Below are 12,257 nucleotides of genomic sequence, written 5' to 3' on the forward strand. Positions count from 1 at the left end.
TTTAATATATCACATTCAATTCCTGTCATTTTAACTACAGAGCAATCTGTGGATTACTGATGATAGGAAATCTAGTAGACGGTAGGAAACTTTTCTGGGGTTGCTGTCCCTCATGAGTAATTTGTACTCGGAGACACTGTCTTTGTCATCGAAGCTTCGCAGATTCGGTAGAGTGTTCTCTCATAATCTTCTCGGTAGCCCATCACAGCTTTAGAACGTCCTGGTGTACCACAGGGTTAACATTATCAGTGGCTTTGCCCTGTGAGGCTGTTTTGCTCTGTAAAAATAGGATCTACCAGCTCTTTCCTTAGAGCACTGCTTAATATTTAGGGATATCTTTTGAAAAAGTCAAGGCTGCTCGAATAACCTTAGAACCAAGGCCATATTATGAAATTTGGAACTCCCCCACAGACCCCCCACTTTTCTTCCCTCCATAGCCATTGTTTTTGTAGGCATTTTTGATCAATCAAATTGGAGCAAGCTGAAGCCAGTGCCTCTTACATTCATGACTTTCCTTCTTTCCGAAGGGCCCTTTTAGTGGAATACCCTTCTCTTTTCCTGTTAATAATCTTCTTTTCTAGATTTGTAAAGTTACTTTTGACCTACAATTTATTTTTCATATCCCTCTATATGAGGCCTTTATTTCAAGCACAGCATATATTTTGTTGGGCAAAATTTGTGTTGTTGAAACAGTTGATAGTTGTGGTACCTGGCCCAGTGTAATCTTGCCACTTGAAATTTATTCAGATTATTTGAGTAAAATTTAATGGAGAAGAATAGACTAATAATAGTATCTGTCAAAAAATTTCAAAAAACCTACTTAACTGTCTATGTTTATTCCGTATGTACTTGGGGAATTGGCATTTTAAAACTTGGTTAAGTCCAGCGGGCACCAATTAAAAATATTTGTTGTATACAAAGCTTGATTCTAAGGTACAGGGGCAGTTTCATGGTCCATAAGACAGATGGAAACTCAGAGATACTTAGTTCGTAACTGCCAAGTTTTCCTTTAACTGTGGCTAGTTTTAAAGGAGGTTGAAGAGTGTGTATCATCTTCATGTGTGTTACAAACAAACATTCCAGAAGGATTCGTTTTCCTAAAGACCTTGAAATCACAAATAATCCTGAAAAAACTTTTTGTTTACGAAAGCGACCCTGGCCATTTAGGAATAGAACAGCCACAGTTTACAGATCATTTGTTTTCAAATTACGTGAGTCTGGATGAATTTTTAATTTTGGAGAATTGACATTATTTCAAAGTTTGGGCATAAGGGAGACTATAAAAAGTGCAGGCATAAGAAGCAATAAGTTATGTGAACTGTGTATTTTGTAAAATGCGTTCCAAGCTGGTATTAAGGAACTAAGACTGATATGCAGGGCTGATACTTAGCGAGTGTGAACTAGGATGGTGACACTGCTTATTAGAACGTTGACCTGCTTTCTTACCGTTTGATAAATTGAACAGAATAGGGTCTGTTGTACTTCAGAAGAATTACCAGTTTGTCATCATCTATGAATTATGCAGTAATTGCTACAACTAAATAGTCTAGTTTTTACTTTGTTTTATTGTTAATGTGCTCTTCTGTAGTTAGTGCTTATTTTAGTTTTATTTTTGTGCATAATTTTTATGTAATTAGTCCTACTGTGCAGAGTTTTCATATTTATAAATTTAATAATTTATAATAAAATATTAAATAGAACAAGAATGGAGAGATGACAAAGTTTTAATACATTTCTTAACATTCCTTTTAAACATCATAAATATGAATCTTCTGAATCTGCAGGAGAACAAAGAAGAAATGATATTAATAATGAACTGCAGCTTGGATCATCTTCTGATACTGTGCAACAGTGAATTACAAAATAAAACAAAAAATTTGTATTTATGGAATGGAAAACAGCTTGATTATTTCAAGAAAGAATATGACTGCCTTATTATTGCTAGTGCCATATTGTCAGGTGTGAATGGTGCTCAAAAGTTGTACATTAAAATTGGAAAGTGCTAAACATTTACATACTTAATGTTTTGTTAAAGTTCATGGCTCAAGTAAGGAAAATGTGGTGTTATTAATAAGACCTGTAGAGTCAGTTTCACTTAAGGAAGCATTTAAAATCCAGAAACTACAATTTCGTCAGTGTTAATAAAACATTTAGAATGTACCATCTGAATTTTTAATACTACCTGCTTTTTAGTTAAAAATAATTGAGCGTTTTCACCCATGAAATATGTAGGTGGGCGTAAAAACATATCAATACAACATATTGCAATTGAAACTTATGGTGAAATAAGAAAACAGCATTTTACTAAACTTACAAAAACAAGGCAGTAATGTTTTAATCAGTATTCATGAAACCTCATCTATTTCGTGTAAGAGTTTTAATAGTATACTTAATATGTAAAATGCAGGACTTTGATAATAGTTTAAAGTTTTTTTGTCAGAAGGAATAACATCTGAAATACCGCATCAAACCTCAGTGTTAGTGTTTGAGAAAAAATGGTTTCAGTGAAAGTATTTCATTACAATGTTGGATTTTGTATAGAGAGCATCTGCGTAATGCTAGGGAGAGAGTCAAGTTTAACCAAACTTAGAAACATTTCTAGGTGTCTTATTACGGCATTTTATAAGTCACCATATTCAGTTATCTTTGGATAAAGTGTCAAAAGATACAGATCAAGTGTCTTAAATCTCTCATCGGTATATATTGACTGGCACACATGAAATGATCATCAAAGACAATTAGAGTACATCTGAAGAGCTGAGAATTGAACTAATGAAAAAGTGAAGCATCTTTGCACCTTGCCGGGCAGCCTCCAGTGCTGGAGCTGCACAAACCGTTTGAAGACTATATCAAGCCTGTATATTTATCTCAATTGGTTATGAAGTGGGGATATTTAAACATGTAGAAAATGAGCATTTTTGAGTGATTTGGCTCCAAACACAATATTGCAAGAGATATTAATACTTCCTTCCTTTAGCTTTATAAAAAAAAAGAGAAAGGTTTAAGTTATTCAAATGGACTGAGTGATTGAACAGACATTAAAAGTGATTGAACATATAAATTAAGTAAGCTACAAAAAGCAGAAGCTATTTTAAAAAGAAAAATGTTATACCATTTGAAGCAAAACCAAATTAATAAAATTAAGTCAGTTAAAAGACATGCCAATAAACTGTCTTTGTGACTTGGTCAATAGTATGAAATGTTGACTATATAAAATTCAAAAGGTACTATAAGGGCTAGACAGATTTTGAGTTACTCTCTTCAGAAGCACAGGATTTGCTGAACAATATTAATGTGAAGAAACTCTTGGCTTATTGAGATGTCATCTAGTGAGTATCAGTTTAATGGGGAAGTCGTTGGAAAAGTTCGTTGTGATCCCCTTTGTCCAGTTTTGCCTAAAATTCCATGGTATCATATAGCTAGTGACAGGCATATGGAGTGAAAAATCATATTAACAGTTTTTAAAGATGCTTTAGAAACTGATTTCATTGAAATGATTGGTGCTATAGCGTGTATCACTTGATAAGCATTTTTATCATATCCTTAGAGATTATAAGGGAATAAATATACTTTAAAAGAGTTATAAATTATTCATAGTGGTTATTTAATATATTAAATATCATTTCCACAGATATTCTCTATTTTGAGTAACAGTCTAATATCAGACTTGTATTCTGTATGATCGTTATATTTGAGGTGACATTGAATGCTAGCATATAAAAATTCATAGAATTGAACAAGAAATTGGCCTGTCTCACTGACCTATACCTAGTATGTGATTTTTTTTTTTTTAATGTTTTGAAATTTAGGGAGGTTTAGGGGAACTGACTTTGAAGTTTATTGCTAGACTTTTCACATCTGAAAATTTTTACTATTTATTGTTATAATTTTAATACTTTAAAATGGTATTACTGGGCAACCTTTTCCACATTCCTGTTTCTAAAGCTTAATTGGAGAGTCCCAGATCTTTGGTTCAGAAAACTGCATTAGCTTATAACCCAGTAAACCCTAAGATTTGGCTTGTTAGCGAGCAGCAGTTAACCAGGTGCTTGCTTTGTGCAGAGCACTGAACTGTGTACTACTCTTGATGTGGGGACAGAGTGACAGAGAGCAATCCATGAAACGGATCTCTGTTTAAGAAGTGCTACTTTAGTTGAAGCTTAATGTGGTTGGTGTATTTCTAAAAAAATAAATGTGAAGTATCTTTTAAGAGCCTAAGTATTTTTTTTTTTTAATAGTCCGAATCCAGATCATTCTCTCATCATTTTTATTGCTTCTCATTCTATTAAATGATGAAGGGGAAAAGTTGACTTTGACTTCACAGTCCTCTGGCAGTTTTTGGACTGCTTCCTTTAAGTCTCTGGGTGGTGGTTTTTCCAGTTGTTTTGTGAGGGAATATGTTCATTTTGGGGTTTTATGCATCTAACTCTCACTGATCATGGTATTGAACTTCTCTGTGGCAGAATGGTAAGCACTTACCCCAAATGTTCTATGACTCATGATAAATACAAAATGATTTGGGGAAATAATTCTTGTCTCCAAACTATGAGACAACTATTAACAAAACATTTTTGTTTTAGGTTTGGATTTTCTTTCCCTTATTCCAGTTGATCCCCAGGTATGTATCCTGAATTTAAGCAACTAATTTGTATTTGATTGTTGGTTATGTCATACTAACTAAAAAATGACCAGTTGCATAAAATCAGGACAGTCAACTTGCAGTTACTTAACTTGATGGAAAGGAATTTCTATGTAAATATTTCACAATTTTATTTGGAGGACTACAGTTGCTGTTTTTAAATTTATGATATTTTGACCTAATACCTGAATTTTTAGTTATATTTTATTTAGTTTTCAGAATCAGTTAGCATTTCTTACAAGCATTTGGGAGATTAAAGTGAGGGGAAGCAGTGCTGATGACTGGAAGTTAAAATTTCAGAGATTATCTGTGAAGCACTCGTTCTATGCATAGAAAATAGCGGAAGCTGATTCAATAGTCCTGAATCATTAGCTTGATTCTTCCTTGTTTTTAAAGGCCATCAGATACAGACTTTGGGGATGCCCCAATCCAAAGTTGCTATAAACCGATCATTCCGGTTTTCTCTGTCAGCAGTAAGAAACTCGAGGATCCCAGGGACCCAATAGTAAACGTGGACTGACGGACGTATATATCAGAGGCAGAATGGGGGGGGGGGGGGGAAGGGAAGGGAAGGGAAGGGAAAGGCATGGGGAAAGTGAAGCAGAGAGTGACTTTGGGAGAATTGTTGCAGGAAGGGAGGGCCAGAGGAAGACCCACAGAGCACTGCTTCATAGGCTGCAGAGGCCGCTAACCACAAGTCTTATACCGGCCTCCTGTGTCCGTACTCTGTATCTGATCACGCAAGCAACACTGGAAATTTGGGCCCAGGATAACGTGTGCAGAGTGAGGAATTTCTTCTCACTCTGAGTCAACTCTGTTACATTAGTAGATTCTATAGCAAAAGTATCTATACATCTTTCTAGGAAATGCATTCTTCAGGCTTGAAATATTACTGAATCTTAAGAGAACCACCCTTCTAAAAAATGATCTTAGAACCCATAGGATTTTGATTTCATAGTGCTATTTGGCATCCTTAGTGTCAGGCTAACTTATTTGATAAGCCAGTAGAAGGGTAAGGTTGTGCCTTCCGTTTTCCTTAAAATCCTTAGATTTGTCCTCCTTTACCTCCATAGTACCCCCCTTAGGCCCTTTTTCCTTTGTGCAGATACGTGCCAATACACGTGGTTAGATACACATGGTTAGAGGTAAAATGGCTGCACCCTGAGTATGACAAGAATTCGTAGAGCCTATTGATAGCAGAACTGTGGTATCAAGCGTTCATCTTATAAATGAAGAGAGTACCTTTTTACTAGTAGACAGTCAAAAACTGCCTGAGAGGAAGTAGAAATAAAATGTAAGTTTCTGGGCTTTTTTCCAGATTGTTTAGCGGAAAATCAGAATTGATTCAATTTTAAAGAAGTTTAATGCCTTAGAAGTCTACTCTCTTTAGAGCACCCGAAACGCTCTCCCCCCTTAACCAGTATCCCTTTGATCTCTTTGTGTATGACGTTTATTTTATGGATGAACCAAGACCGTTGCCCATGCTAAACACTGAACTACTTTTTCTGTCTCTTCCACTGATTGGCAGCGTGAGCCTGGGGCTGTCGTTGCCATTTTAAGATTTTTTGGAAGATCGTGTAGTGAAAAAAACTTCAGTTTTAAGTTACTGTTTGGTAACTTAGTATCTCTAACGATAGGCTGGAATACTTTATAGAATTGATACCATTGATTGAATATTCTTACTGATCTTTTTTCAAATAGTTGATCTGAACACAAATTTTTAGGACTCCTCCTCTTGTATATAACTGGTCCTCACTTATTTTACTAAAATTAGTCGGTGCTGCTGTTTCTCACATTAAATATTTTCGTGGCGGTATTTAGCTCTTGTCTCTCTACTCCTCTTGGACGATATTATAGTGTTAAAACTTCAGGTTTGAATTTGAGAGTCAGCTATCAAGATGGTAAGGAGACTTGAAATCGGAATTCTTGAAGGGGGGCAGTATCAAGCCCCACAAGGAAGATTATATCTCCTTTCAGATTTATCCCCAAATTTTGTGATTATGTGGGATAAGTCTCTGTTCTGAGTATCCTGTGGTAGTTAGCTACTGTATGGTCTCTGTTTTAGAATGAATGCTCTCTTCGTGATTACACAGGTATCATTTCATGTATGTCTAAAGGATTCAAGTGGTACTGTTGAGTTGATCAGTCTTAAAATTCTTGCTAAAGAGTCTGATTGACACTAAATTTTAAAAGAATTATTGAATTTTGTACTAGCATTTTTGCTTAATGCCATTAGAAATAAATATTGTTAGCCTTTATGATGTGCTTTAAAGGTGGCATAAATGCATTTAGTGAGCAAATTCTTTTTGAGGTTAAGTATGAGTCATAATGGTGGGGCCAGTATTTACTATTAAATAATCTTAGTAGTTGTTGACATTTTGTACTTGGACCTGTATACTTGGTCTACAAATTCTGCAAGACTTGAGAGAATCAAAAATATGCTGCACTCACTAAACAGTAAAATAGCTAAAATCATACCACCTTCCATCCGAAGATGTGAAGTTTTGAGAAATTCTAAATCCCACTAGGATTTAAATATGTGGCTATCACTTGTGCATATCTAACAATTTCTAGTCTCTTTATTTAAAACCAATGTAGCCTCTTCCTCATCGGCATCATTGTTTGTTTCAAGCAGTACTGTCCTCCTATGTTTTTGGATAGTCTCACCTCACCCTTAACAGCAAGCAGTACGTCTGTCACCACCACCAGCCCCCATGAAAGCAGTACTCATGTTAGTTCATCCAGCAGCAGGAGTGAGACAGGGGTCATAACCAGCAGTGGAAGTAACATTCCTGACATCATCTCATTGGACTAAAGGAGGACTCCCTCGATTCTAGGAATCATTCATCAAAACTGTTCTTTCTTGGATCTCTGGTCCGTGGAAGCTATTTTTTTTGTAACGGTTACTTTGCTATTTATTGAAACGTCAAATGGATTCTTTTGCTTTCTGAGATGAACGCAGATGACTACAGCAAGAACCAAATGACATGCAAGGATTTTTCTTACTCATGCTGTACTGAGCATCAGATACATTCGGCCATAACTGTATCTTCTCGAGAGATGGATTTCAGTTTCATGTGTTACTGGATGGATTCTGCATACACATCGGTTAAAAAATTTTTTTGTTGTAATAAACAGCAATAAAATTATGTAAATATTCAAGTAAACTTTTTTCTAACTAAAAAGATGTAATCAGTGATTCTAAAATGACAGCAACTTCTGTTTAACCTGATGTGAAGGCAAGATACATGGAAGGAAGTCGGGTTTGCTGAATGAGTCCTTTCCACGGAGATTTGTTCCATTTCATTGAAGTAATGAAACCCTGATAAGTGGCCACAGCTTGGGTTCCTCTTTTCTTCCTGATATCAGCCATCAAAGAGAAATGGCCTGTGTTGTGTATTTTCCCTGGTTGTCATTTACACTTTGATGTTGTTTGCTAGCAATTGCAGAGGAAAGTTCTGGGACTTGGCTGCTCTTTATCAATGATAGTGCTAAAGAACGCTATGCAGATTCTGCCCTGACATAACGTGTGTTATTTTTGGTAATTGTACATGCTCATTCTAGAGATCTCTATAAAATTGGGCTTGCCTTCTCGAAAAAGAAATTCTATGCAGACGTTGAATGTTGAGTGAAATGTTTTTGGAGTAACATGTGGCTAGAATGTTCATTAGAATTTTGTTCACACTGACCAGAAATATCGAGAGCTTTGAGGCAGCAGAAGACCAGTTTGGGGGGCGGCGGGAATAACAAGAGTTTAATCTCTTCCTAGGAACTTCTTTGGCTCATTTATTTTATAGAATAACACACAAATACTTGTTGAACCTTTTCAGATTTTGCTAACACTAAGAATGCAAATATGGTTTACGACCCTGGTTTTATTTCTCACCAATACAGTTTCAGTGTCCGTGATGATTTTCAAATGTAAAGAAAACATAAACAATAGCAAGGCATGGGGACTGCATCAGATTTCCTTTTACTTTTTTTTAAAAGGCAGTCTTTCCTGATACCATGAAGGACAAACAGAATTAGAAATGTTTGAATTTGAGTAAGGAAAGTTTGGGGAGAGTGGCCTATAACCCTCTTTGAAAACCACTCATTCAGAATGTGCTTGATTTTAAAAACCTCAGGAGACTGAGTTTTACTCTTAGAGAAACATTTCTATCCAAATTTTCTATTTCCCTTTGTTTCATTTGGCTTCCTAAATTTTTGAGGTCTCAAGGAATTAATACTTCATGTTTAGCTTTCTCTCCCTAGCTGTGTCTATTTGAAAAATAAAACCCTTTTTAAAAATGACTTAATCTAACTGATTTCTCAAACCAAAGTACCCAGATGAAGAGTCTCCCAATGTCAGTTAGACTAGGGACACAGTCGCATTACTTCAGGGCTGGTGTAACTCCCAGAAGCTGATTTGTCACTGCTTGGGTTTGTTTTGTTCTGTTGTTTTGTGGGTTTTTTGGTTTGTTTGTTTTCTTTTTCTTTTTCTTTTTTTTTTTTCCCCCTCTCAACACCACCTCAAGTTTTCAGGGCCACTGCTCTCTTTGTAAACAGACTTAATTTCATGTGATTTTCTTACATCATCCCCCCCTTTGGCTACATCTTCCCTTCACTTAATGTGTTACCCCCTTTTGGAGAGCTGCTTCCCATTAAAGCGTAGAAACAAAACCACGTCTCCCCGCCCGGGTTGCGCCATGGTGGCCATTTTACTTGCTTAGTCATCAGATCTCCAGTCCGTGTTACAATCTTTTGGTCCAGGTAGGGAATTTCTTTTAGTAAAATTTTCTGTTGCTGCTCGAAAGACAGACGCGATTTCTGTTCACTCTGTAATCAGATAGAAAACGTAACCCTCATTTTGTGTGGTATAATTTGTTAATAAATAAATGATGTATATTTGTTACCATTTTGCTACCCTGTAGATTCTGAGACTCCCCCTCCCCCATTTAATCTACTAGAGTTTTATAAGGTAAATGGAAATACTCGTAGAAGTTCATTTATGTACTTGGTTCTTGTAACCAATACCTCTGTGCTTTTATAGTTTTGCTTTGTTTCCTTTTCTACTATTTTATGTGAACAGTTTTAGTGTTCATTTTTGGTGCTTTACACTGAAATTACATATAAGATTTTAATTTATACAGGCAACTAATGTTTTTAAAAACACATTTTTAAGTTTATAATCTTAAGATTGGGCTTTTAGTGTGTTATCTTTGAAGGTGAGTACTTTTCTTTATGCTTTTGCCTTATGACAACAGCATGATCCATTAAGCCATTATGGTTTCTTTTCATTTGCATTTTTGTTTTTTTTTTAGTATGGTCACCAAGTACTTTTACTGAGACCCTGACTTTTCAGCAGTGTGTTTTGCTTGCCCAGATTTCTGCTTAACCAAGTGTAATACAGTTTCAGAGGACATTGTCTTAGCTGTCAGCCAACCAGTGATTATGTGGACTATCTTGTTTAAGGAAGGGAACTGCAGCTTCTAGTCTCCTCTTACAAACACTGAGGCAACCTATAGTTTTGGTCTTTATTCCTGTGTAGAAATGGGAAGGGCTTTTCTTGCCTTTGGTGACTCTTGACACTGTAATCAGTGCTGAATATAGCTTCACAGCTAAGCTCTGCTTACATTCACAAACTTTCTGACCCTAAGGTGAGCCGCTTTAGGATTTTATGTCCATTTCTGCCCAGAAGGTAAAAATCCTTGGCACGTGTCATAGGATAATTAGATGGCCAAATGAAATAATAGAGCTAAATTCAGGTTATGTGGCACTTATCTTAGAACATGCTTCAGGAAAGCTAGGATGAAAATACTATGATTAGGTGAGGGTTGTAACAGGGTAAGTAAGTTGAGCCATATAACTCTTGGTGTAAAACAAGTTTCTCTAGGGTAGAATCTTAAAGAGTTTGAAGAAAGGTTAAAATGTTGGACTGTAGGTGGAATGGTATTCAACAGAGACTATTTTGATTTTGAGATTAGACCTTTCGGGCATTCTACCTTCAGACCAGTCCTGGACACGTGTCATTTAGTAACCAAGTTTGTTTGTTTTTCTTCTGCTAATAAGTATTCATTAGTTACGTTTTGTCTTTTTCAGTAAATTTAATTCTCACAAACCATTAGTTTAATTCTCAAATATGCTTTTTATTTCTCTCTAGCCCCTAATTGGTACAAAAGCACTTAACTATTTACTTTTTCTCTTTTTTTTTTTTTTAAAGTAAACACTTGTTTTCCTAATTTTTTTTCATTTTGAAAAATGCAGAACAGTGCGCCATTTAAACTTGGGTCTGATGTGTTTTGTGGCCCTGGATCCACGTGCTGTGGGAACTGTCATTAAGATCAGTGATTGCTGGCTTGGCCCTCTTCACCATCTTTTCTGCTGCAGTTCCACATGAATATGGTGAAACTTGGGGAAAACAATTTAAGAAGTTCTCTGACATTTTTTGTTCTTGTTTTTGTTTTTAGTCTGATGCTCCTGTCAAATGAATGGTTTGTAGGCCCCCTTTTTTTTGTTATTAGGAGCCACACTCCCAATTCCTAGCAGAACAAATAAAGCTGTATAAAAATGCCCATTCTTCTTTAATCCTTGATTCAATAATGTTTGGGGTTTTTTTTTTGTCTATGCCAGTAATACACACTCATTTTGGAAATTTTAGACAATACAGAAGGCTTATAAAGAAAAATAATAATTGCTTGTATTACATCACCCAAGAAAAAAAAGCCCTTTGATATTTTTGCATATTCTTGCCGGTCTCTTTGCTTCTTGTACATGTTTTTACATAGGTTTATTCATTCTCGGTATAATTTGTATCTTGGTTTTTTCCTCAGTCTACATGTCATTAAAAACTGTCAACTCTTATTAATTGCTTGATATTCCATTGTATGGATGTGCCATGATTTGCGTAACCTTTCCCCATGGGGCATTTTAGATTGCATCTCATAAAGTTACAGCAAATGTCTTTGTGCATAAATTATTTCCTTAGGGCGAATTACTAGAGGTGGAATTTCTGGGTCGAGGATATGAACGCTTTTGTAGTTCTTGACTCATGCCACTTTTCCAAATGATTTTACTGATTTGTCCTCCAACCATATGACATGAGAAGAACCCTTTAACCATATTTTTCGAGAATATGCACCGTTTACCTTAGTGCCGGCGTCCACACTATGACCCTCAACCCTCCCCACCCTGGTGAGCGGGGGCTGATTTGGAAATGGTTGGCAAAGATGTTCCCCGGCTGTGTCAGTTTCAACTACCTCTACCTGACATGTTCCAGAAACACCTGCCTAAGATATCCAAGTAATTTTTCACATAGTTTTACTTGCCCTGTGAAAGTCCATTGTAAGACTGTATTTTCCATCCTAGTTAGAAAGTCTTGACTTTTTTTTTTTAATAAAGCATTTGTGCCTAGGGCCAGCCCTTAGTAGCCAGCTTTCTTTTTTCCTTTCTGTAGGCTCCATTTTGGGTTTTCTGAGCTCCCCAAAGCCAGTAGGATCTCCTGAGCCCAAGGCAGTCCAAACCAAACTGGAAGAGTGGTAAGGCTAAACAATGAAAGCAGGGCCAAATTTTGCTTGTTTCACTTTGTGTTCTTTTGTGTTTCCAATGGCATCTTGGTGTTCTAAGGGCAGCTCTGACG

The 12,257-nt window shown here is 36.2% G+C and overlaps 1 protein-coding gene across 8 annotated transcripts in view; it reads left to right on the forward strand.

The window, feature by feature from the left end:
• The window catches only part of PIAS2 (protein inhibitor of activated STAT 2), a 96,949-nt gene extending 85,367 nt beyond the window's left edge, over positions 1 to 11,582 (forward strand). For 4 of the 8 annotated variants that reach the window (XM_040478896.1, XM_040478897.1, XM_040478894.1 and 1 more), the window contains exons 13-14: positions 4,581 to 4,618; positions 7,272 to 11,582. In XM_040478896.1, the coding sequence (XP_040334830.1) occupies positions 4,581 to 4,618; positions 7,272 to 7,454 (221 nt within the window). In that variant the 3' untranslated portion in view covers positions 7,455 to 11,582. Of the gene's footprint in view, positions 1 to 1,784; positions 4,219 to 4,580; positions 4,619 to 7,237 lie in introns of those variants that run through there. The other 4 variants (XM_040478895.1, XM_040478900.1, XM_040478899.1 and 1 more) reach the window with 4 other exon arrangements.
• Positions 11,583 to 12,257: the final 675 nt, after the last annotated feature.

Source organism: Herpailurus yagouaroundi, unplaced genomic scaffold, assembly GCF_014898765.1.
Source record: "Herpailurus yagouaroundi ecotype Mexico unplaced genomic scaffold, PumYag 142, whole genome shotgun sequence".
NCBI lineage: Eukaryota > Metazoa > Chordata > Mammalia > Carnivora > Felidae > Herpailurus > Herpailurus yagouaroundi.